Consider the following 27,046-nt stretch of genomic DNA (forward strand, 5'->3'; position numbering starts at 1 on the left):
TCCAGCAGGAAATTGTCCAATCCTTTCTTAAACCCCAATACCATACTCTGCCCTATTACGTCCTCTGGAAGCGCATTCCAGGTGTCCACCACATGCTGGGTAAAGAAGAACTTCCTAGCATTTGTTTTGAACATGTCCCCTTTCAGTTTTTCCGAATGCCCTCTTGTTCTTATATTTTTTTGAAAGTTTGAAGAATCTGTCCCTCTCTACTCTCTCTATGCCCCCCATGATCTTATAAGTCTCTATCATATCCCCTCTAAGTCTCCTCTTCTCCAGGGAAAAGAGACCCAGTTTCTCCAATCTCTCAGCGTATGAAAGGTTTTCTATCCCTTTTATCAGACATGTCGCTCTCCTCTGAACCCTCTCGAGTAACGCCATATCCTCCTTAAGGTACGGCGACCAATATTGGACGCAGTATTCCAGATGCGGGCGCACCATCGCCCGATACAGCGGCAGGATAACTTCTTTTGTCCTGGATGTAATACCCTTCTTGATTATACCTAGCATTCTATTCGCTCTCATAGCGGCCGCTGCGCACTGTGCCATCAGCTTCATTGTCATGTCCACCATTACCCCCAAGTCCCTTTCTTGGGTACTTTCGTTCACTAACATCCCTCCCATTGTATAGTTGTACCTCGGGTTTCTGCTTCCCAGATGCAATACTTTACATTTCTCAACGTTGAACTTCATCTGCCATCTCTTTGCCCATTCCCCTAGTTTGCTCAAGTCCCTTTGCAATTCTTCGCAGTCCTCTTTAGTCCGAGCTCCACTAAATAGTTTGGTGTCATCCGCAAATTTTATTATCCCACACTTCGTCCCTGTTTCTAGATCATTTATGAATATATTAAATAGCAGCGGCCCGTGCATCAAGCTCTGCGGAACACCACTCGTGACCCTCCTCCAGTCCGAGTAGTGGCCCTTCACCCCTACCCTCTGTTTGCTACCCGCCAACCAGTTTCTGATCCATCTATGTACGTCTCCGTCCACCCCATGATTCTTCAGTTTCCGGAGTAGACGCTCGTGAGGCACCTTGTCAAAGGCTTTTTGGAAATCCAGGTATATAGTGTAAAGATGTGACCAAATGGTATCAGCTGTGGATACTGGCTGATTGAAGCAGTTGTGAGTGGGGATAATTTCTACTGACCACCCGGCAAATCTATATTGATCCATAAAAATTATTGGGTGGGTTTTGCTAGGATTATTTTTTTCCCATTTGGTTAGCACATCTTTTAGAGTGGGGTCTCCTCTGTCCATCTGTTTGTTAATTCCTTCGAAGAAGTGCAATAAGTTAGTTAGGCACGATCTCCCCCTGCAGAAACCATGTTGGCTTGTTTTCAGAAGTTCGTTTCTTTCCAAATGTTCATCAATGTTTTCTTTTATCAGTGCTTCCGCCATTTTCCCCAGAACCGAGGTGAGACTCACCGGACTGTAGTTTCCCAGGTCACCTCTTGATCCCTTTTTAAAGATGGGCGTGACGTTGGCTATCTTCCAATCCTCCGGAATCACTCCTGTTTTCAGGGATAGGTTGCAAATTTTCTGCAGTAGTTCTGCTATCTCCTCCTTTAATTCTTTCAGAACCCTTGGATGGATTCCGTCCGGACCCGGGGATTTGTCAGTTTTTAGTTTTTCTATCTGCCTGCGCACATCTTCAAGGCTCACTTCCATGGATGTTAATTTTTCTGCTTGATTTCCATTGAAGAATTGCTCAGGTTCAGGTATGTTAGTTGTGACAAAAAGAACATGTTAAGTCTTTCCGCAACTTCTTTCTCCTCCTTCACTACTCCCTTCCTGTCTCCGTCGTCCAGCAGTCCCACCTCCTCCCTAGCCGGCTGCTTCCCTTTAACATATCTAAAGAACGGTTTGAAATTTCGTGCTTCCTTTTCCAACCACACGGTAACATTATTTTTGATACTTCCTGTGCTCTTTCCAGTTCTCCTCAGTTTTGTCCTTTTTCCATTTCCTGAATGAATTTTTCTTAATGCCTATCGCTTCCTTCACTATTTTAGTGATCCATACCGGAGGAAATGGCTTCAGTTAACATCACCTAAATACATTTGCAATGCTTGAAAGATTGAGCAGTAAAATTTTGGTAGAATTAATAAAAATTGCCTTAAGACCTTCAGCTTGTTTTCCTGACTTTGTGGATGTTACCATGTTCTTACCATACGAATGCAATTAAAGAGCACAACATTTTACTCTATTCTTTGCCGTGAGTGAAAGTAATTCTAAACATGTGACATCTAGGGGCTCATTTTCAAAGGAGAAAAACTTCCAAAAAATGGCATAAAGTGGCATTAGAATGTTTTGTTTGCTCCCAAGTCATATTTTATGTATTTCATGCCACATCCCAGGCTTTTACTTCTCTGTATATATACAAAATGTTAGGTTTTGTTCCTATGGATTTTATGTAAATGTATTCATTGTTTTTACTTTTATATACTAGGGTATGCCATGGGTATGTATTTTTATGCCACCTTATTCATCCCTCAGGCTCCTCTGATGTATTAGTTAAATTTTTCAGTCTAACTTATTAGACTAGATCTTCTTTTGCTTTATGAATCAGCCTTATGCTTTAGTTTCATAATCTAATGATTTTTGACCTTTTGTAGGTTTTATATATTTTAATGCCATTGAGTGACTACTGGCCTGGTATGTATCCCTCTTTTTTAGATGTCACTCACACATGTTGTGAGTCTACACTGGTTGTGTTCGCTCTTTTAGATGTCACCTACACATATTGGGTTCCTTTTACAAAGCCGTGCTAGCAGTTTTAGCGCAAGCACCGGATTAGCGCGTGCTATAGCGTGCACTAGCTGAAAATCTACTGCCTGCTCAACTGAATTTAGTGCGCGCTATACCGCGCATTAAGGCCCTAGTCCGGCTTTGTAAAAGGAGCCCATTGTGTTTGTATTTTGAATGTCTCCCATATCATCGCCTCCATCATTTTCAATCAGTATGTTTTTAGCTTTGGTCATTGGGCTTCTCTCTAAGCCTCTGTGCCCCTCACGTTTTTTCCGTATCTGTTCCCTCACGCACTTCTTCACAGGATCTTCTTCGATTCACTTAATTTACTTCCACTTTGCACCATTATCACATTTTTTTAGTTCACCATCACATTTTTACATTTAATCTCATGCTTCACATTTTACCCCCCTGACCCTAGAAAAGGCTTTTTGCTGAAACACGGACCGTGTACGGTCCGTATCACACTACCCGTCAGTTATTCATGAAGTGGAGATTATTTCATTTTGAATTTGTACTTTTGTCTGACTCGTCATAATAGAAGCCTAATCAAAATCATTGTATTCCACAGTTTGTTCTTCTTTTTTGCTATAACATCAAAATTGTCATTTTCAAAACAGTTTTTAGACAGTTTTCTACGTGGTCTATCTGCAGTGCTTCTAAATCTCAAGGTGTGTTGGAGGCATGTTTTGGGTGGGATTAGGATAGAAATGGATTAAAGAATGGAATGGAAAAAGGATCCGAATGAAGAAAATAAGAAGAAACACAAGCACTGGCAAGTTAGATGCAAAGCATGAATAAAGACAGCTAAGAAAGAATATGAAGAGAAAATTGCAAAAGAGGCAAAAACTCATAGCAATTTTTTTAGGTACATCAGAAGCAGAAAACCTGTGAGGGACTCTGTGGGACCATTGGATGACCAAGGAGCGAAAGGGGTGCTCAGGGAGGATAGGCCATAGCGGAAAGACTGAATGAATTCTTTGCTTCGGTCTTTACAGAAGAAGATGTAAGAGATCTACCTGAACTGGAAATGGTTTTCAAGGGTAATGATGCGGAGGAACTGAAAGAAATCTCGGTGAATCTGGAAGATGTACTAAGCCATATCGACAAGTTAAAAAGTGATAAAATGCCAGGACCGGATGGTATACATCCCAGGGTACTAAAAGAACTCAAACATGAAATTGCTGACCTGCTGTTAGTGATCTGAAACCTGTTGCTAAAATCGTCTGTAGTTCCTAAAGATTGGAGGGTGGCCAATGTTACGCCAATTTTTAGAAAGGACTCCAGGTGAGATTCGAGAAATTACAGACCAGTAAGCCTCACTTCGGTGCTGGGCAAAATGGTAGAAACGATTAAAAAAAAATAAAATTGTGGAACACTTAGACAAACATGATTTAATGAGACGGAGTCAGCATGGGTTCAGCCAAGGGAGATTTTGCCTCACAAATTTCCTTGACTTCTTTGAAGATGTGAATAAACGTGGATAACGGTAAGCTGGTTAATATAGTGTATCTAGATTTTCAGAAAGTTTTTGATAAAGTTCCTCAAGAGAGGCTCCTGAGAAAATTAAAGAGTCATGGGATAGGTGACAAAGTTCAGTTGTGGATTAGGAATTGGTTATTGGACAGAAAACAGAGGGTAGGGTTAAATGGTCATTTTTCTCAATGGAGGAGAGTAAACAGTGTAGTGCCACAGTGGTCTGTACTGGGACCGGTGCTATTTAACTTATGTATAAATGATCTGGAAGTTGGAACGATGATTGAGGTGATTAAATTTGCAGATGACACTAAACTGTTCAAAGTTGTTAAAACGCATGCAGATTGTGAAAAATTGCAGGCAGACCTTAGGAAATTGGAAGACTGGGCGTCCAAGTGGCAGATGAAATTTAATGTGGACAAATGCAAAATGATGCACATTGGGAAGAATAACCTGAATCACAGTTACCGGATGCTAGGGTCCACCTTGGGGCTTGGAAAAGGATCTGGGTATCATTGTAGAGCGGCCAAAAAAGCAAACAGGATGCAGGAAATTATTAAAAAATGGATGGTTAACAAGACTAAGAATGTCATAATTCCCCTGTATCGGTCCATGGTGCGACCTCATTTGGAGTATTGTGTTCAGTTCTGGTCTCCTTATCTCAAGAAAGATATAGTTGCGCTAGAAAAGGTTCAAAGAAGAGCGACCAATATGGTAAAGGGGATGGAATTCCTCTCATATGAGGAAAGACTAAAACAGTTAGGGCTCTTCAGCTTGGAAAAGAGATGGCTGAGGGAAGATATGATTGAAGTCTACAAAATCCTGAGTGGAGTAAAACGGGTACAAGTGAATCGATTTTCGCTCCGTCAAAAATTTCAAAGATTAGGGAACACTCGATGAAGTTACACGGAAATACTTTTAAAACCAATAGGAGGAAATCTTTTTTTCACTTAAGCCCTGGAACGCGTTGCCATAGGAGGTGGTAAGAGTGGTTAGTGTAACTGGTTTTAAGAAAGGTTTGGACAAGTTCCTGGAGGAAAAGTCCATAGTCTGTTATTGAGAAAGACATGGGGGAAGGCACTGCTTGCCCTGTATTGGTAGCATGGAATATTGCTACACTTTGGGTTTTGGCCAGGTACTAGTGACCTGGATTGGCCACCGTGAGAACAACCTACTGAGCTTGATGGACCATTGGTCTGACCCAGTAAGGCTATTCTTATGTTCTTATGATTTGGTCATTTTTCTGCAATAATGGATATTTGAAGCTAGATCTATTTTAATAACAAATAAGTGCCTTAAAGGTGGCCAAACTAAACACTGGAGGCATGAAGGCATGGTCTCCTTACTCCCCCAGTTGTCATTGACTTCCACTACCCAAAGATGTGAATGAAATACATACAGCCTAGTGGTTGGTGCAGTGGACTACAGTACTGACACATAGGTGACACCTTCAGGGTTATTGGGGTGGTATATAGTTGGGTATAGTAGGGTATGTGTGAGTTTTGGAGGACTCACCTTACAATGTAAGATATGTACCTTGGATCTTATATGAATTTCACTACAATGCCCTACTGCTCTTCTGGGATGTCTGTGTGGACAATCTGTTAAGAATGCTGGAATCCTACATCTCAATGGCTGGTTTTTGTGCATTTTTTTATTTGGACATGGTTATTTGTTTTTTCAAAAATGGTTCTAAAAGATACAAACTGTGAATAAACACATCTAGAAAATGGTCATTTTCAAAACAAAAATACATTTTCCTGTTTTGAAAATGGTTGTTTACTCTACTAGATTTTTGGACATTTTTCCAAAATCGGATTTAGACATGATATTAAAAATGCCCCTCCACATTATATACATCCATAACATAAAAAGTCTTAATTTTTTAAAGTAGTTTTCCCACTTATTACCCTGAAACCATGTTTCCAAAGGAGCCAAAGTACGTAATTTGGTTCATATATACCCTATCAGATTATATCCCACACACACTGTTTGAAACAATTGGATTCATTTACATGTGAGGAAGTTTGTAATTTATTCTGGCTTTGACAAATTATTTTCATGCATTTCCTTTTATTGCCTGTAAAGAATTTCAAAACAAAGACTTGGGCGATTAAGTCTATGATTAATGATGGGTCTATTAATGTTCATTGTGCTTTTTAGAGATGAAATGTTATACAATCTAATGCAACATGCTCTTAAATGAGAAGATCCGTAAATTTTACTAATAAAACATAGCTTCCTGTTGTGTAAACAATTTCTTAAGCTGTTAGCTACATTTATTGCATTTTTGGAGCGTAACCTTGGAAATAAAATAAACACCTAGCATAAATTGCATGGAATGAATCTACTTTTCTGCTGTTTCCAGTGGAGTTGCATCATATGACCTGGTGGGCAGTTTTCACTTGAAAAGAAAAGTGCGGCAACTTTTAACGAGCTCTTTCTATAGAGAGGCATCCCAGTATTTTACTGTCATGAATGAGTGCTGAGTTCTTTAGCATGTCATGCTGCTTGGCTGCCAGTGCAATGAGGAAATATCAGCATGGATCACAATGGACCTCCCTAGTACTCATGACTATTTAAACACGTGTTAACTTAGCTGCTGATTGATTTTCCATGGCCAAGGTGTGTTGGGACAACAGTCTGGACAAGATGGAAGGGAGATTGTTCACATAACTCACAAAAGTTCGGCTCTAAACAATGTTCTTTGAGTTATTGTAAATGTGGAGTTTAGGGGCGTCTTGCTGGCCTCCTTTGTTCTTGAAATGGACTTTAAAATGCTTCTGTGTAGACAAAAATGTCTTGAATAAAATATATGTCTTAAGTAAGGTGTACAGAGGCATTCAGATAAGAGGGAAAAAATTCTGAATTTATAAGACTGAATGGTGGCAATTGGAATTCTAGGCTCTAGTTTCCCTATAAATGTTGGTTTTTTCAAGATACTCTGTTTAGTTCATTTTGTTTTATATTTTGATCTTATGAAATTTGAAACTTTTTGAGAAAAGTCCCCAATTAATGGCTTGGGATGATGGAATTCTGATTAAGAGCTAGATTCACTAACCTTCCGATCTGTGGGCGATTGGAGGCAGGCCGACCGATTCACCAACCATCTTCATGCGAATGGGGGTGATCGGAGGCACGCTCCCATCCGACAACATGGATTGCTGGGTAGCGATTCTGACGCATGCGCAGACTTTGCCTGTAGATGGTCTACACATGTGTTTGCAGTCCATGCTTTTTTTTTTTTTTACTTGCGAGCCTGTGGTTTTAACCCACGGGTTTAAAGCGGGTTAAAACCACGGTCTCGCACTGCAGGGAAGGGAGGCAGAGCAGGAGAGTATAGGGGTGGCAAAAGGCAGGAGAATCGGAGCTGAGAGCAGGGTTTTTGCACAAGCGACTGGTCCTCAGCAGTCGCTTGTTTTTGGATCAGCCAGCCCCGTCGGTGTGCCTGCTTTTTGTTAGTGAATTTGTGGCCCTTCCTACTTTGCAAGCCATTTCCCCTCATTTACATGCACGGATTGGAATCGGATCAGAACAGAGGTTAGTGAATTGGGTCCGAGGAAAATCGGGTCGCAAACCGATCAGTACACAATCGGTTTGCTTAGTGAATCTAGTCCTAAGTGATTAGCTTTTGATGCCAGGTTTGTTCTGAGTATAAAATTAAGATTAGTTGAAACGATGATTCCAGAACTTGAGGACCTGGTGAATGGCTGGTTAACAGTTAAGCTCCCTCCTCTAAACATCATTTTTGGACACTAAAGTTATAATTTCTCAAATTTCAAGACAAAAATTTTAACAATGGCTTCTAATAAGCAGAAGAACATGGAAGTACCTGCAAAATCAACAGGAAAAGTTAAAAGACTGAAAGAAGATCCGCAGACTCCGAGTGGGACACCTCTGCCACTGGATGCCTTAGATATAATTGAGGTAATGGAAGGAATTAGAAACATCAATTTAAATATAATTGAGTTTAGTAAGGAGATGAATCTTATGAATAATAAATTGGATATAGTAAGTAATAGAATGGATAAAATTGAAAATAGAATGGAAAAGATTGAAAAAATACAACAGGATCATAAAGAAAATCACAATATAATATAAGAAATGAAGGGAAAAATGATAGATATGGCGAATAGATCTAGAAGACCGAATTTAAGAATTTTTGGTTTAAAAGAAGGAGCTGAAGGGAGAAACATATTAGCCTTCTTAGAAGAAGCAATACCAAAAATTATATCTATTAAATTTAAAATGCCATTAGAGATAGAGAGAGTGCACAGAATTGGTGGAAAAAATCTCAAGTTCAAGAAAGACCTAGACCAGTAATTTTAAGATTACTAAGATTTCAGCAGGTTCTTGAAATTTTACAAGCAGCAAAAGAAATTAAAAATCCAGCCTATAAAGATTCTAAACTGATATTTGTCCCAGATCTTGCCAAAGAGACAGTCCAGCTAAGGAAACAATTTTTATAACTGAGACAACCGTTAAGAGATATTGGTGTCAAATATGGATTGTACTATCCTGCTTTGATGAGAATTACATATAAAGATAAAGTTCATCAATTTGCAGATCCAGAAAAACTCGAATTCCTCAAAGAAACACTCATGAGATAAAGAATATTTAATTTAGAGGAAAAACTACTTCATATAGATTTCTTTTATTACTTTGATATGAAAAATATAGATATAACTAAACATTTAAATATTAATTTTATGTGATAATAAAATGGATGCCACAACTGATTCCTAACTGAATTGGAACTATTGGAACAGTTTTTAATTCAAAATAAAGGAAGATTCTGCTCTTGAAGAAAATTCAGATGATGTAGCTAATGTATTCAAAATTATACCTGACGTCAGGAGAACCGGAAGATGGAATTTTACTAACAAAGTAATGTTGAGAGTTCGATGATAGAAAGCTGCATGGGACGTGAGTTGATGTGACTGCTTGATTAGTGGATTCCCCGGGCTACCTCCTCCATGAATCCACCGCTAGGATGTACGTCACTGCCGAACAGTTTGATTGAAAATCTGATTGACATCCTGTGCTTGTATGGGATCCCTGGCGCTCCCTACTTATTGGCTCAGCTGTGTGGCATGGAATAAATCCACCGCTGCAGTGATCTCCATTTCCGGATGACTGTTTCAAAGGAGGGCCTGAGAGGCTTGAGTTACAAAGGGGGAGGCTCTGGATGTTTACGTTTGTGATATGACATCTGAATGGATATCTAACATAGAAATAAAATTGGGAATGGAAGTCAAAGATGGTTCAGTGATATAACTTCCGGGGCGAGTGGAGGGTCCTTCGTTTTTCTTCAGGAAGTTCTGTGTTCACTTTCCCTCTGTCAGTAGTAGTGTGAACGCTACCATTCAAACAGAGATCCATGACTGAGTAGTTCATATTTTCTACAAGGGAAAAGGCATCTGTTGATCAACTCATCGTCTCAGGCAGATATGGATAGATTTCTATTTGGCTAAGATTGACTTAATATAGTTGTGGCATAATGTGTGAGTTGATCAGAAAACAAAGTTTTGGTATCTATGATTTTCACGTTTTTAAATCTGGAGGGTTTCAGTTCCAAACTTGAAAGCTGGCAACATTTCATTGAGGGGAAAGATGATGGTTGTGGATAATATGAGAACCTTTAGTGAGAGGAATATGATCTTAAGCATAGAGAATAGTTTCTTGAAGTTTAGGCTGGCAAGTCAAATAAATTGATGAAATTTATATAATTCCTGATTCATAATATCTTGGGATTGGATAAAGTTAACACAGTTCGTGATTTGCAGCTAATAGAGATTTTATTTAAAAATAAGAGGTAACAGATTTCTAATTTATATAAGATTAAAAATTATTATTTTATAATAGGTTAAATGACATTCTTTTTTCAGTGGTAACTGTACTTATGTTTTAAATTATTTTAAGTACTAATTAGGGAATTTTATAAAGAGAATGCTTATATCTTAGACAATTGATTTGATGTAATGAACATAGAGAAACATTTATTTATATATTGGTCTGTGGAAATGAATTCATACAAAATGTTAGAAAGACAGGTTTTGGTTTTTTTAAAAAAAATAAAATAAAAGGAAAAAGAGAGAGGAAAATAAATCTTTTAAATATGATTTCTTTTAAAGTATAAAAGAAATAAAGTAGATGTAAGGGGGAGGGATATGGGGGCCAGTCTGAGTTTATGTCTTCAAGTTGTCGCAATATAGAAAGGGAGGGGGTATGGGTGGGAAGGGATTTAGGGTTCTTATTTTTAGGGGTTTTACACAAAGTAAATTAAGGGAAAATGGATATATACAGAAAAATTTTAAATATAATAAAACAAAATATTTGATGTGGTTCAAGTATTCAGTAAGTAAATATCTTAATGGAGCTTAAATTATTCTCTCTAAATGTTAATGGCCTAAACCATCCAATAAAAAGGAAGAAAACACTTTGGTTTTTTTAAAATATCTTTATTCATTTTTATACTCTCAACAAGTATTTTTTAATTCAATACAATCATATACACTTTAATATCACTTTTTGATCACACATATATTGAAATCGTAATATAATTCCTCCCTCCCACCCTCTCTTCATTATAACATTATAATATAATAATTTAGATATAATATAATAATATAGATAATTTGAAGTTAAACCCACCCTCCTCCCACCCTATACCTCAATGAATAAAAGGGGAATAAATATAATCAATCCTTACAATAGTTTGTTAATGGCTCCCATACATCAATAAATTTATTATAGCGCCCTTGTTGAATAGCTAATATTTTCTCCATTTTAAAAATATGGCATAATGAATTCCACCAGAAGTTATAATTCAATCTATCATAATTTTTCCAGTTTTTTGTAATTTGTTGAATGGCAACTTCTGTCATTATAAGTAATAATTTATTGTTTTTAGAGGATATTTGACTCTTTTTCCTCATTGATGTGCCAAATAGTATCATATCATATGAAAGCGCTACAAGGTTTTCAAGTAAATTATTAATTTGACTCCAAATAGATTTCCAAAAGTTATTTATTAGAGGACAAAAAAAACAACAAATGATCCAATGTACCAGCTTCAAGATGACAGTACCAACATCTATTAGACTTAGAGCTATCTAATTTTTGTAAACGCACCGGGGTCCAGAATGCTCTATGCAACAGAAAAAACCAAGTTTGTCTCATAGATGCAGACACTGTACATCTCATCCTCCAAGACCAAATTCGTGGCCACTGAGACGCATTAATTTGATGCTTAATCTCAATGCTCCAAATATCCCGAAGGCCAGTTTTTAGTTTTTTATTCATAAATCCAGATATCATTTTGTACCACTGTGCAGCCTGGTGACCCAGGAAGTCCACCTGAAAGGCAAGCTGTGCTTATCACTAAGATTTTTCCATTCAGGGAACCCTGCCTGAATGGCTTGCTTCAATTGCAACCATTTATAATTTTGTGATTTATTAAGATCATATTTGCATTGCAGTTGTGAATAATCAAGCAATTTACCAGTAGAAATAACATCATCTAAAGTACCTGCCTTTATCCAATCTTTCCAGATGATTTGAAATCCGCCAATTTTAATCATGGAGTTTATCCATAGTGTTTGATATGTTGATTTAAGTATTGAAATAGGTGTTAAATCATTAACATATCTTAATGTTTTCCAGGTATCAACTAATATTCTGTGATCTTTATATAATCTAGGCATTTTGATACTAAGGAAATGACTTAATCTCATCGGAAACATGAGTTGCCATTCTAATGTCAACCAATCTGGAAATTTTTCCATGAGCTCAGGAAGGATCCAGTACATGCCTTGACGCATAATATTGGCTTGATGGTACCTATAAAAATTGGGAAAATTTACCCCACCCTCCGCAATTGGTTTTTGTAAAGATACCATAGCAATTCTTGCAGATTTTCCAAGCCAAATAAATTTTGTTAGAATACTATTTAATTTCTTATAAAAAGATCCCTGAAAATAAATTGGTAACATACTCATTTGATAACAAACCACAGGCAAAATCATAATTTTAACAGTCTGAACTCTCCCCCAAATGCAAAGGGTTCCATTGCTCACACATCTCTGTAAATTTCATCAATAATTTTTTTTCATTTACCTTCATCGTTTCTTCTATTGTATCTTGAATCCAAATTCCTAAATATTTAATGCCTTTATCCTTCCATACGAAAGCAAATAAATCAAATAATCCTTTTTGACAATGAATATTTAGTGGAAGAATCTCTGATTTATCCCAATTTATTTTATATTCTGATATTTTCCCAAATTTATTTATCAATTCCAATAAATGTGGAATGGTAGATTCCGGATTCCTCAAATGAAGCAAAATATCATCCGCATATGCAGAAACTTTATATTCCCGACCTGAAAATGGAATACCCTGAATCTCCTTTGATTGTTGTATAGCTAACAATAGAGGTTCCAATACAATATCAAACAATAAAGGAGACAACAGATATCCTTGTCTAACTCCCCTCTTTAGATCAAAACATTTCAAAAAATTATTATTAATATACAACCCGGCACAAGTGCCTAAGGCCCCGCCCACAGGAGGGGCCTAAAACTCCCGGGCCTTTTCTGGTTGGCCCAGGCACCTTAGACCTTACCTGTGGGCGGGGTTTCAGATGCCTGGGCCAATCCGGCCCCATTCTGCAGCCGGCTGGCCTGGCAGACGGACGGGTTTGGCACCTGTCCTGCCAACATTTTACAGGTATGGGGGGTGGGATTGGAGGTGGGAGGGTCATGGGGTCCGTGGGGGGTTGTGGGTCAGCGGGGGGGCCGATCGGGGGTTTGGGGGCGGTCATTGGGGGGTTGTGTCGAGGGCAGGAGGGCCTGGGATCCTTCCTGCCTGTATTGTAGTGGGGGTGGGGGGTAGGGGGTCCGCCTGGGCAGGAGGATTTGGGCTCCCTCATGCCCGATCGTGTAGAGGGGTAGGGGGCGAGAGGCCAGGAGGGCCAGGTTTGGGCTCCTTCCTGGCCTGATCGTAACCGGGGAGTGCCGCGGGTGCCTTGGGGCAAGAGGGCTTGGGCTCCCTCTTGCCCCGATGCTGTCGGGGAGTCGGCGGGGCAAAAGGGCTTGAGCTCCCTCTTGCCCCGATGCTGTCGGGGAGTCGACGGGGCAAGAGGGCTTGGGCTCCCTCTTGCCCCGATGTTGTGTGTGGAGGGGTGATGTATCGTGGCAGGAGAGATGCCTCATCTCCCCTACCGCGATGCCATCACTCTCTACCCAAACTGCCACGACCCGCGGCAGGAGAGATAGGACATCTCTCCTGCCGTGGATCACAGCAGTTCGGGTAGAGAAATAATGGCATCGCGGTAGGGAAGATGAGGCATCTCTCCTGCCGCGATCATTGCTGTAGGGGGTAGGCAGGTTGCTGGGGCCGCTGAGCTGATCGCAGCAGCCACCATCAGCTCTGTGGCCCCTTTTTTGGCACTTAGACCTGTTTTGACTTCGTCTAAGTCAAAAGCGTATTAGTGCCGACTAGGCAACCTGCCTAAGGTTTTGGTTATACCTGCTACACGCCTAGGTGTAGGTCGGCTCACCTCCCTCCCACCACCCGCCCTTTCCCCGCCTCTAAAAACACCTCTTTTCTTTCTGTGCGTTTAGTGGCAGGGGAAAGGCCTAAGCTGGTTTTAAACCAGCTTTGATTATGGGTACTTGGACGATCAGGCTTTTTGATCGTCCAAGTAGACATTTAGGACACTTTTTAGATGTTTTTTTTTATTATGAACCCCATAGTTAAAAGTGAAATGAGATGTATATTGGTATAATGAATATTGATCAGATAGAAATAAATAATTCTGACAATTTGGATAGGGATATAAGAGAAATAAACACTTTTTTTTTTAAAACAACAAAATATAGATTTATGCTATATCCAAGAGACTCATTTATCAGCCTTAGAGTATCAAAAACTAAAAGCAAATTGGATAAAACATTACTTTTATGCCCCAGCTGTAAAGAAAAAAGCAGGTGTTGCAATATTGGTAAATAAAAGATGTAATGCTACGTTCAAGTTAATTGCTGCTGATCCTTCAGGAAGGTGGATACATGTGGACATGAATCTGGGAAATACTACAATGGCGCTTTTCAATGTATAATGAAACAATAGGCACTATTAATGTAAATTTCGAATGAAGACTATACTCATATACCAATATAGAACCAGCAAGAAGTTATCTTACAGTTTTGCCAGACTTAATTCTGTCTAATTCAGCAGTACTTACAAGTCCTCAGCAGGCCACCACATACTCAAACCATTTCATTGTATGTGGCTTTATGCTCCAAATCCTCATCGGACCCGATAAACAATCTTATAAATCTTTCTGAGTGAAACTTTTTATAAATATTATTTAGATATATGCTAAGAATACTTAGCTCAATATATTCGACGCTAGTCGGGAGGGAACAGATGTCGTCAACATGTTTCGCCCGGTTAGTTCCAAGGGCTTTATCAAGACTTCCTCTCCCTGAATAAATATAAATATAAAATATACCCAAGTATTCATAAATAACTTAACTCAGCATATACTCCAACTTATCATACTTCAACCCCCTCAATAATAGAATATTTACACTCACCATTCATACAGCTCTCTCCACCATTGCGTCGGAACCGTAATGGCGGTTATGCTCTAAATCAGCTGATTTATACGCAGCCCCAGCACTGACGTCAGGGGCTAACGTCAAAATAATCATGTTTTCCCAACTGTTTTCATTATGTACTTTGCTAGAGGAAATCAGGATATACATGAACTCCAACTCTGTTTTTCTGTGTCTTCTGCTTGGCTTTACTCCATTTTGTGTTCAGCCTATATCCCTAGTCTTTGTTCAGGTTTTTCCCGCTTTTAGTCTCGTGGTTCTAATTGATACCAGATGTGCCTTAGGCTGGTTAGGAAGAGCATATTAGATTACGTATCCCAAACTGAATGACATATAATGTGTGAAACTATGAATGTTTGGGACCCCCGAATGTGAGATATGTGGTGATATGAATGATCTGTAAAAGAAGGGGTACTTAAAGTGAAATGTTTTATATAAGGAACACTAAGGAAAAATCTGGAAATAATTAGAGTCAGAAACTGCTGTACCAGTTTCCAGCATAGGAAAGGGGGCATTGGTAGCCCACACTTAGGACTGTGTAGGTGTAACATGAAGCTGTCAGGTTTCAGGGAGAGGGGGAAACAGCCCCTCCTTCTCCTTGACTGTGCTGACAGGGAGAGCCGAAAATTTCTCAGCACTTTTTAACAAATGCAGGTTCTCTTAATATATTTTTTTAAAAGAACAAAAAGAATATTGGATATGTAATAAAATGTATATGTATATTCAGAAATGAATGTAAACAAAAAATATGATTTCTGGAACTTTTATTCCATGTTAAAGAAAAGTTCTTTGTCCAAATTTCAGGACAGCTTCTCTTAGTGGATTGGCTGACAGCCAATGATGTCAAACTGGACTGAAGGTATATATTGGGAAGCAATGCATTATCGAGCTGAGATCGTTATCAGAAGGCCAGCATTTTGGCAACTATAACGACCTCCCGCTAACTCAACTAGCCTTTTGAGTTCCATGATGGAAAAATAAAAGCAATAAATAATTATTTTGGTAAACCTTGCGTTATGCGTCATTTCCATGTTTTTGTTATTTTTTCACACCTTGAGTGAAAGCTAGCAGCTTAATTGGCAACTGCAGCTTTATGAGTGCGCTGGCGTCCAATTATCTATGCTCACCCCCCCTTTCTTTCTTTCTGTCTGTCTTTCTTTCTGTCTCCCTGCCTGCCCCCTTTTTTTCTTTGTCTTTCTTTCTCCCTGCTCTCCCCCAAGCCACCGCCATCATGGAACAGGCCCCCAAGCCACTGCCACAGAATTCTGAGCTCTCCCTGCTTCCCGACGCCATAAAGAGGATGCAGAAGCGCCGGGCCGATCAGTCTTCCACACACGACGTCTATTCTAACATCATAGAGGAAGTTCCGGGCCAGCCAGGCAGCGATTGGCTGGCCTGGAACTTCCTCTCTGACGTCAGAATTGATGTCAGATGGGGAAGGCTGGTCGGCCCGGCGCTTCTGCATCCTCTTTATGGCGTTGGGAAGCAGATAGAATGCAAAGGCAACGCGAGTCTATCACGCGATCAACTCGCGTTGCTTTTATGATCGACCTTTTGGGCACCCCAGATCTAACCCTTCCCTCAAAAATTCCAATACTGAAATCATGAACAATTCAACACTGTGTGCATGTATGAATCCAAATTGGAACTCATCAAGGCAATTTTTTTTGTAATATGTACTCATTTAATTGATTCAACACAACCTTCTCAATTACATTTCCTAAAAATGGAACCACAGAGATAGGGTGAAAATTTTTCAACTCCTCAACATCCAATCCCTTTTTCTTTAATACTGGAGTTACAGTGGACTCCCTTACATGCCTGAGGTAGTTTTCCTTCAGTTAAAGATTTGTTTACAAAAGAAGCAACAAAAGGGCTTGATGTAACCGATATCTGACGTATGAGACTTGCATTACCGTATTTTCACGTAGATAACGCGCACCCGTGTAAAACGCGCACACGAGTATAGCGCGCGGGGAACACAAATTTATGTAATAAAATGTTAATATAGCACGCACACGCGTATACCGCACATACTAAAACCTCCTCCCGCCTACTCCGAACCGGCATCCTCCCCCCTGCTCGCGTCACCCCCCCCCTCCCCCTCTGATCCGAGATAATCGGATCCGGCATTCCCACTGCGAACAGGCATCCCCCCCCCGCACGCATCACCCCCCTCCCCCGCGATCCTACATCCCCCACAGCACCGCAAATACAACTCTTACCCGATTGGGCACCGGCACCAGCACCAATGCACAGCATGTGCCAGTGCCAGTGCCCGAAGATCCTCCCTCGTTGGTTTGGGCTGGGCTGGGCTGGGCAGGGCGGTGCGAGAGAGATCCTCCTTCTTCCTCTGCCGGGCTGGACTAGGCTTTGAGCATTTGCGCATGCTCAAAGCCTTCTGGTCTCGCTCTCTCCGGCTTTGAGCATGCGCAAATGCTCAAAGCCTAGTCCAGCCCGGCAGAGGAAGAAGGAGGATCTCTCTCACACCGCCCGGCCCAGCCCAGCCCAGCCCAAACCAACGAGGGAGGATCTTCGGGCACTGGCACTGGCACATGCTGTGCATTGGTGCTGGTGCCGGTGCCGGTGCCCAATCGGGTAAGAGTTGTATTTGCGGTGCTGGGGGGGATGTAGGATCGTGAGGGGGGGGTGACGCAAGCGGGGGGGGGGGGATGCCGGTTCGCAGGGGGAATGCCGGAGCAGAGGGGTGTCAACTGGGGTAGAGAGGGAGCTGTTCCATATAAGACCTTATAACAGAAGCAACCCAACTTGAACAGTACCCAAGCCTCCATGGGCAGCCAATGTAACTCACAGTAATAAGGTGTGACATGGTCATATTTCTTCAGGCCGTAAATCAGCCTGACCGCTGTATTCTGTATTAGTGTCAGTCTCGCTAGTTCTTTCTTAGTGATTGTCAAATAGACAATGTTACAATAATCAAGTGATTATTACTAGTATTAATAATAGTAGTGATTGTACTAATAATCGGAAGGCAGAAAATTCAAAATAAGATTTGATTGTTTGTAGCCTCCACAAGGTAAAATAACTTTTATGTAATACTGCATCTATCTCAGTCTTCATAGTAAGGTGCAGATCTAAAACAACTCCTAATGTTTTAATTGTTGGATGGATTGTATATAAAGTTGAATTTATACTAATGGAGGGTTCAGAAAGAATTTTACTAGGATACGCCACAAAAAGCTTTGTTTTGTCAGAATTTAGTTTAAGTTTGAATTGTTGCATCCAAATAGTCATCTGTTTAATTATAATTTCAATTTTGGTTGTAATCTGAGACAAAGTTGAGGTAAAAAGTAAGATGATAGTTATATTGTCAGAATAACTGAACATTACAATATCCATGTTACTTAGGCACGATCCTAATGATGAGAGGTAAACATTAAATAATGTGGGTGAAAGAGAGATTCCTACTTATGCTTAATCACAGAATCATGTAGATGCAAATATTATAACTGAGCTGTATTCCTGGTGTGCAGCCCAGTGGCGTACCTAGCATATGTGACACCCAGGGCCCATCATTTTTTTGGCACCCCCCCATCTGTACAAAAAACATGATTTTTAGTAACAATCCACAAGTCACACATAAGTACCTAGGAAAAGGCAGCATCTTACATATGCAGTGAACAGTACAGCATCAATACACCCATTGTAAAACTAAACAAGCCAGACTAGTACAGATCAATCCTACACCATCAATCCTAACAGAAAACCATGTCTTTCGAATACACAACACAGAAAACACCTTCTCCTAGTATGGAATATGTAATCACAAACTAACCCCTCCCCCTTTTACAAAACTGTAGTGTGGATTTTAGCCAGTGGTAACAGCTCTGACGCTCATAGAATTCTGAGCATCAGAGCTGCTACCACCACGGCTGGCGCTAAAAAACGCTCCACAGTTTTGTAAAAGGGGGGATAAAATAGAAATACATAGACAAAGGTTAAATTGAACCAGCAAGAAGCTGGATTCTGCATACAATGCTCCACAGAAACAGTGACACATGTCTCCTAAAGCAATAAATAAATAGAAAATTTTTTTCTACCTTTGTCTTCTGTGGTTTCTGCTTTCCTCATCTTCTTGTAACTCTCTTCCTACCTACCATCCACTGTCTGCCGTCTCTCTTCCCCTATATGGCATCTTCTCTCCTTCAATGCCCCTTCCATAAACTGTATGCCTCCCCCTTCCATCTCTCCTTTCACCCCCATTGGTCTGGCATCTCTCTCCTCTCCTTCCCTCTCCCACACCTCTCTTCTGCAAACCCTTTCTTCCCTCATTTTCCTTTTCAATTTATTTTCTGCATCCATCTAAATTACGTACTTACTACCCTCTCATCAATTTCCTTTTTTACTGTCTACCTATAGCTCACCACCTCTTTCCCTCACCCCCTCCAGTATTTCCCTAACTCAATCCTTTTCCCCCCATCATGTGCCCTCCTTTTATTTATCCCCTCCTTCCATCATCTACCCTCTTCTCTCTCCTCACTTCCATCATCTGCCCCTTCTCTCTCTTTCCCCCCTCCTTCCATCATCTGCCTTCTTCTCTCTCCCCAGTTCCATCATCTGCCCCTTCTCTCTCTTTCCCCCCACTTCCATCAGCATCTGCCCCCTTTCGCTCCCTACAACCCAATTCCATGCAGTATCGTTCCCCCTTATGTCTCTTTCCGTGCAATTCCTTCAGCATCTGCCCCTTTCTCTCCCTCCACCACGCATCCATACCACCCTGACCCCCTTTGTCACCCTTCAACGTGATTCCATATCACTCTGACCCCCCTTTGTCACCCTTCAGCGTGATTCCATAGCACCCTGACCCCCTTTGTCACCCTTCAGCGTGATTCCATAGCACCCTGACCCCCCTTTGTCACCCTTCAGCGTGATTCCATAGCACCCTGACCCCCCTTTGTCACCCTTCACCATGTTTCCATAGCACCCTGACCCTCCTTTGACACTCTTTACCATGCTTCCATAGCACCCTGACCCCCCTTTGTCACCCTTTACCATGTTTCCATAGCACCCTGACCCCCCTTTGTCACCCTTCACCATGTTTCCATAGCACCCGGACCCCCTTTGTCATCTTTCAGCGTGATTCCATATCACCCTGACCCCCCTTTGTCACCCTTCAGCGTGTTTCCATAGCACCCTGACCCCCCTTTGTCACCCTTTACCGTGTTTCCATAGCACCCTGACCCCCCTTTTGTCACCCTTTACCGTGTTTTCATAGCACCCTGACCCCCTTTGTCACCCTTCAGCTTGATTCCATATCACCCTGACCCCCCTTTGTCACCCTTCAGCGTGATTCCATAGCACCCTGACCCCTCTTTGTCACCCTTCAGCGTGATTCCATAGCACCCTGACCCCCCTTTGTCACCCTTCACCATGTTTCCATAGCACCCTGACCCCCCTTTGTCACCCTTCACCATGTTTCCATAGCACCCGGACCCCCTTTGTCATCTTTCAGCGTGATTCCATATCACCCTGACCCCCCTTTGTCACCCTTCAGCGTGTTTCCATAGCACCCTGACCCCCCTTTGTCACCCTTTACCGTGTTTCCATAGCACCCTGACCCCCCCTTTGTCACCCTTTACCGTGTTTTCATAGCACCCTGACCCCCTTTGTCACCCTTCAGCTTGATTCCATATCACCCTGACCCCCCTTTGTCACCCTTCAGCGTGATTCCATAGCACCCTGACCCCTCTTTGTCACCCTTCAGCGTGATTCCATAGCACCCTGACCCCCCTTTGTCACCCTTCACCATGTTTCCATAGCACCCTGACCCTCCTTTGTCACCCTTCAGCGTGATTCCATAGCACCCTGACCCCCCTTTGTCACCCTTCACCATGTTCCCATAGCACCCTGACCCTCCTTTGTCACCCTTTACCATGCTTCCAGAGTACCCTGACCCCCCCTTTGTCACCCTTGACCATTTCCATAGCACCCTGACCCCCTTTGTTACCTTTCAGCGTCATTCCATATCACCCTGACCCCCCTTTGTCACCCTTTACCGTGTCTCCATAGCACCCTGACCCCCCTTTGTCACCCTTTACCGTGTTTTCATAGCACCCTGATCCCCTTTTGTCACTCTTCACCAGTTTTTCCATAGCACCCTGACCTCCCTTTGTCACCCTCCATACCCTTTCATGCCACCCTGACCGCCTTTCTTTCTCCATTCCAAAGGTCCCGCGATGACTGCTTCTGCTCCGATGGAAGAGGTAAGTGATGTCGGAGGGGGCTGGGCCGGCAGACGCAGTTAGTTGCGGCAAGATCCCGCGATGACTGCGGCTGCCAGTCCCCCTCCCCCCCCCCCCGATGTCACTGACCTTTTCCCAGTCATCGCGGGACCTTCTTCACTTCAGCGCGGCTGCCGACTCTGCTCTAAGTAGGGCAGCCGCGCTGAAGTGCGGTTTGTAGCAGCACAGGAGGATCTGGCCGGCTGTGCACCCCCTTGGAGCGTGCACCCGGGGTGGACCGCCCCCCCCCCCCCCCCTTGATACGCCACTGGTGCAGCCACAGTTCTTGGACTATTCCAACTTTTATTGCGTTGCCCTCACCCAACAGCTTACAAAAAGGCACCACTCCTCCTGATCCACTGTTATACTTGCACTCTTGTACCATTTCTGGCACTGGTAGCTCCCCCACATCTTCCTCTGTGAAGGCTAAGGCAAAGAATTCATTTAATCACTTTTCTATGGCCTTGTCTTCCCTAAGAGCCCTTTTTATCCATCGGTCGTCTTACAGTCCAACTAATTCTCTTCCCGGCTTCTTGTTTTTAATATGTGTTTTTGGTTCCAGTGCAATCTTCTTTTCAAGATCTTTCTTCACCTTCCTTATTAGCGCCTTGCATTTGACTTGACATTCCTTGTGTTTACAATTATTTTCAGTCAGATCCTTCTTCCACTTTCTGAAGGATTCTTTTTTAGCTCTAATAGCTTTCTTCACCTCATTTTCTAACCACACTGGCTGTTAGATATGCATCAATAACTGGGTTGTTGTTTTTTTTTAAATGATAATCAATTTTCAACCATCCTGAATGCATCAAAAACTAACTGTGGCAGCATATTATGAATAAAGACTTAGGGCTCCTTTGAGTAAATTATGCTAATGGTTAGCACGTGCTTCATAGCATTTAGCACATGACATACAGTTTAGTGAATTTATCTCATACAGTATTTGACCTGGAGTTGTTTTTACTTTTTCCTGGTGTACGGTATTATTTGTTTTGCGCTTCGACTATATTACTGTAATTCAATATTTCATTGTAAACTGCTCTGGACCCTATGAAAGAGAAAGCGACTTCAGTGATGTCACGGAACTGTTAAGGAATAGAAAGTGGGAGGGAAGCTGGCAATCATCCACCAGCAGCAGTACCTTCTGGAACTGGAGGAAGAAGAGGGGGGAGCAGCTGATGAAGATTTAGGATAAAAACTTGAATCAAAAAAACTTGTACTGTAACTAACTATTCTGAGCTCTTTGGGGAGAATGGGATAGAAAATGAAATAAATAAATAAATAAAGTGGTTTATAACCATTAATAATATTAGTCACTCGTGTAGTAAACTTATCTGCCCTCCCTGCTTATTAAAACAAGAATAAAGTGAGTCACCTTTTTCTCTTAAGGCCCCTTTTATTAAGCTGTGTTAGGCACTGACATATGGAAACCAAAGAGGATTGACCCCAAAGTATCCACAGAGAAGAAAATCCAGAAGAAACCAAAAGAAACTCTGTGGAATGACAATGCTCCTTAAATGGACTTTATTTGAAAAAAAAATGTCAAAGTTCCAAAGGTACAATAAATCATCCACATAAACTTTGTGCAAAAGACTTTTTATTTTTTCCATGGAGGGAGCATGTCGGGGAGCGCAGAGTGGGCATTTCTGTTCTAATCAGTTAGTAAAGTGCATCTGCATTACCATGTGCTAATGCAAAGGGTGGTATGTCAAATACATGAAAATAAACAACCCCCTCTTTTACTAACGCATAACGCGCGTTTTACCGTGTTTCCCCGATGATAAGGCAGGGCCATCAAATAAGACAGCCCCCCCTTTTTAGAAAAAATTGTAAAATAAGGCACCCCCCCCCCCCCGCAAATAAGCCACCCACCGATACCTGCGCTTACCCTAATCGGGTGGTACGGTGGGTGACTCCGTGTGGTCCCTCCGTCTACCACGGGGGTCGGCAACCCGCGGCTCCAGAGCCGCATGCGGCTCTTTTCCACCTTTGCCGTGGCTCCGGTAGAGTGTCACGCAGGCGTGCATCTTACAAGTCTGGCGTCGCGGCGGGAAATAGCCATGCTGAGCAGTGAGCTCAGCACGTACACAGATGAAAGCCTTGCTTGCTGATTGGTCCGGCGGCATGGCCGCCGGACCAATCAGCAAGCAAAGCTTTCATCTGTGTAGTGCTGAGCTCACTGCTCAGCATGGCTATTTCCCGCCGCGACGCCGGACTTGTAAGATGCACGCTTGAAAAAGAAATCATCCTGGCCGGGGTCGGTGTCATGCTCCGGAGATCTACAGCCTTCCTATCTCCCTCTCCCTTCTACCTGCTTCCGGCCACATCCCCTGCTCCGCGGCTCTCTTCGGCAACTCAGCAGCAGCGATCGACACAAGCTTCTGACGTCGGGGCCTACCCTCTGCGAGTCCCGCTTGTTTCAACTTCCTTTTTCCACAAAGGCGGGACTCGTAGAGGGAAGGCCTCGATGTCGGTAGCTTGTCTTGATCACCGCTGCTGACAAGTTGCTGAAGAGAGCCGCGGAGCAGGGGGGTGTTGCCAGGTGCAGGTAGAAGGGAGAGGGCCAGATGCAGGACTCGTGGGTGAGGGAGCAGAAGAGAGAGAGAAAGGATAGAGATACAGAGGGGACATGAAAGGGTAAATAAGGCATCCCCCCGAAAATAAGCCCTAGAGCATATTTTGGCCTTCCAAAAAAAATAAGACAGTGTCTTACCATTGGGGAAACACGGTAGCACCAGCAGTGGCGGTAACTGCTCCGATGCTCACAGAATTCCTACAAGCATCGGAGCAGTTACCGCCTCTGCCGGTGCTAAAACCCACCCTATGCGTTAGTAAAATAGGGGGAAGATTACTGATTAGCGAAGGATTAGTGTGTGATTTCTTGCTGCCTACAAAATAGGTGGCAGTAAGTGATCTCGTGCTAATTTTTTTGTTAATGACCATATGCTAATGGCAACACTTGCAAGTGCACAGCTATTAATTGAGAAAATAGAAAATTGGCCATTTTCCAGTTGCAGGAGACACCTGTATAGTGGTACGCTAAGGCCAATTTTTCCTGCAGCTTGGTAAAAGTACCACTTAGTGTGTACAACTTTCTATAAAATGCATATTAGTATTTTTCTTTTATTGGCTTTTTTTAGTTTTTGTGTGCAGCTTTCTGATAGTGGATCATACATGAAAACATACACATAGATGTAAGCAGAATATAAATTAATAAACTACAAACCATATATTACCTTGATAGTGAACATTGCCAGCACATGAGGAGCAAGTGAAGATAACTCTTGTAGATTCTAATTTTGTGTCTGCCCTTAGTTCAAGTCATGCTTGTATCCAAACTATACTGATGTGGACGTTTGATCTTGTTTTCTAAGTTTGTTTTCAAAGCTTAAATACGTACAAGAAATGGACAAAAAGGATATGGCTTCATAAGAGATCACCTACCTAGTGATAATAGTATGGTTGTATTGAGATGCTACGGGGCTCATTTTCAAAGCACTTAGACACACAAAGTTCCGTAGGTTTCTGTGTGTTTAAGTGCTTTGAAATTGAGCCCTGATGTGTGTATAAACGAAAAGCTATTAACCTCCCTAAAAAATGCCTCTAAAGGGTAAAGTATATACATACAGTGATTTGCTTGCTTGTTAGAAGAGCAATTTTATAAAGCCATTTCTGCACTTAAATGCTATTTTACCCATCAAAATGCCTTTATAAAATTGTCCTACTCATGGGGCAAGGAGAGTACAAAATGGTCTTTGATTAGCCATAGCTATCCATCCTCTCTAAGCCTGAACAGACTCCCTCAGTGGCAAACCCAGGCCTAACTATCCTGATGGACACCACAGAGGGGGGGGGGGAGGTGGTCTTAGAGGTTGTGTTCAGGTTTCATATGAAAGTTAAATTTATGTTTTTTTGTCCTCATATGGAGCACAGTTGTCTCAGATAATACATGAATTAACCATCATCTTATGTACTTGCTATACAAATCACTGTGACTTTATTTATATTTGTTAGGTGAAGTTTTTAAGTTATAGGAGCCTATTTTAGATGGTCTTCATGTTGGTTAATTGTTTTGTAGCATTTGGCACATATTTATTTAGTGGAATTTATTAACTGTCTTTTGCATGACGAGATTCACCCAAAGCGGTTTATAATACACTGAATAGTGTTCAGGTACTCTTAGGAATGTTTGGTAAATATGCTTTTCCTTTGTTAAGCTATTTACCGGTATGTATGCATCAGTGAGTGTATGTAGATTTTGTTTTGTTTTTCAGTACTTTCAATACTCCCTTACATTTCGTAATGTCAAAGTAGTTACAATTAATAAAATGTGGCCCATCCAACATACCCCATTCTAATTACAAATCATTCTAACCACAAACATCACTGTCACTGGAAAGGCAGGCATGTTATATATGATGCACGTACATTTTACAAGCATGTATCTGATTAGATGTACGTACCTCTACCTATAATGAAAATAAAGTATCAGAAAATGTAAAAAAAAATCTATTGTAAGAACAAAAATATATTTTTCTTTAACTGTCTCCTTTTCCTCCTGTTTTATCATATAGGCTCTTAATTGAGTTTGAATCTCTTGGAGAGGGAGAGGAGCAAAGGTAAAGGATGAGGTAATGCCATGGAAGCGTCTTTTGTTTGAGGTTAGGAAATGGGTCCTCCAGTCGCCTCCCAGATGAATCAGAAGTAAGGCTTTTTCTTTGTGGACTGAGGTTTTTGCAGCAACACATCAGCAGCAGGGGGAAGGAGGAAGAAAGACATTCACTCTGAGGGCTCTTTTCAGAGGAAGAAGGGGAAAAATGGATTTCACCTTTTTTCTTTTGCCAGTCACCACCAGCATGACCTCATACATTTACAATACAATGGAGGAGCTAAGCCTTTGAGCAGAGAACGATTACATCATTGTCATAAATTCAGGAGGGGAGGAGGAAGTGGTGTGGTGGTGGTGGTGGCAGTATAGGTCTACTGCTCTAATGGCTGAGATGCCAAGGACTCGGCTTATGGCTGCTGAGAAGTTGGTGGCCTTGCTGGAGGGTGCCACAGAGAAAGTGCTGCTGATTGACAGTCGACCCTTTGTGGAATTCAATACAGCTCATGTGCTGGATGCCATCAACATCAATTGCTCCAAACTGATGAAGAGAAGGCTACAGCAGGATAAAGTATTGATAACAGAACTCATCCAGCATTCAGCAAAACAGAAGGTAAGCTAAGTTGTGTGTGTATTTGTAATACTGCTACATTTCAGGCTTTTATTTTTGTTTTTAACATCCATTTGAGCAAATTCATTTTTTATGCAAAAATATGTTAATAAGAAGTCAAGTTTTTAGGAGAATTCTTACATCTGCAGAAGCTCATCCTGCCAAGGTTTTGCTAGTGCAGAATGCTGGTGCCTGGTCACCCTGAAACAGTAGTGTAGCGAAGGTGAATGGTGCCTAGGGCGGTGACATCCCTCCTCCACCCTCTTCTCCGTCCCATACTCCTTCCTGACACGACCTCCCTCATATGCGCACCCCCTTTCACTTCTCTTCCCCCATACTTTTTTTAATTTTCCAGGCGGGAGTAACAACACATATCATGTCGGCTATCTCTCTGATGTCACTTCCTAGGCAAGGGGCCTGGAAGTGGTGACAGAGAGGCGACACCGATGCGGACAGCAAGTTCATAATGCTGCTTGTGCAGGGAAAATTAAAGAGGTACGAGGGGAAAGAAGGTGTGCATGCGGGGGGGGGGGGGGGTCGGAAAGGAGTATGGAGGCAGAGAGGAGGACGGGTGCTGGCACCAGCACCCCTACCAAAACCGCACCCAGAGCAGACCGCCCCTTCCCCCCAGCACTATGCCACTGCTATGAAACATGGCACAACTCATGCTCACCACTGTCTGGCATTAAAGGGGATAGGGGATGGTATTTAATAGACTGTCTTTTCTGTGGTTACAATCAAAGCAGTTTAC

General features: G+C 41.9%; 1 protein-coding gene across 2 annotated transcripts in view; it reads left to right on the top strand.

Moving 5' to 3' along the window:
• DUSP16 (dual specificity phosphatase 16) overlaps positions 1 to 27,046 on the top strand; it is a 138,697-nt gene that overhangs the window by 59,851 nt on the left and 51,800 nt on the right. For both annotated transcript variants that reach the window (XM_033952204.1, XM_033952203.1), the window contains one exon: positions 25,654 to 26,298. In XM_033952204.1, coding sequence (XP_033808095.1) covers positions 26,071 to 26,298 — 228 coding nt within the window. In that variant the 5' untranslated portion in view covers positions 25,654 to 26,070. The remainder of the gene's footprint in view (positions 1 to 25,653; positions 26,299 to 27,046) is intronic.

Source organism: Geotrypetes seraphini, chromosome 7 (assembly GCF_902459505.1).
Source record: "Geotrypetes seraphini chromosome 7, aGeoSer1.1, whole genome shotgun sequence".
Classification (NCBI taxonomy): domain Eukaryota; kingdom Metazoa; phylum Chordata; class Amphibia; order Gymnophiona; family Dermophiidae; genus Geotrypetes; species Geotrypetes seraphini.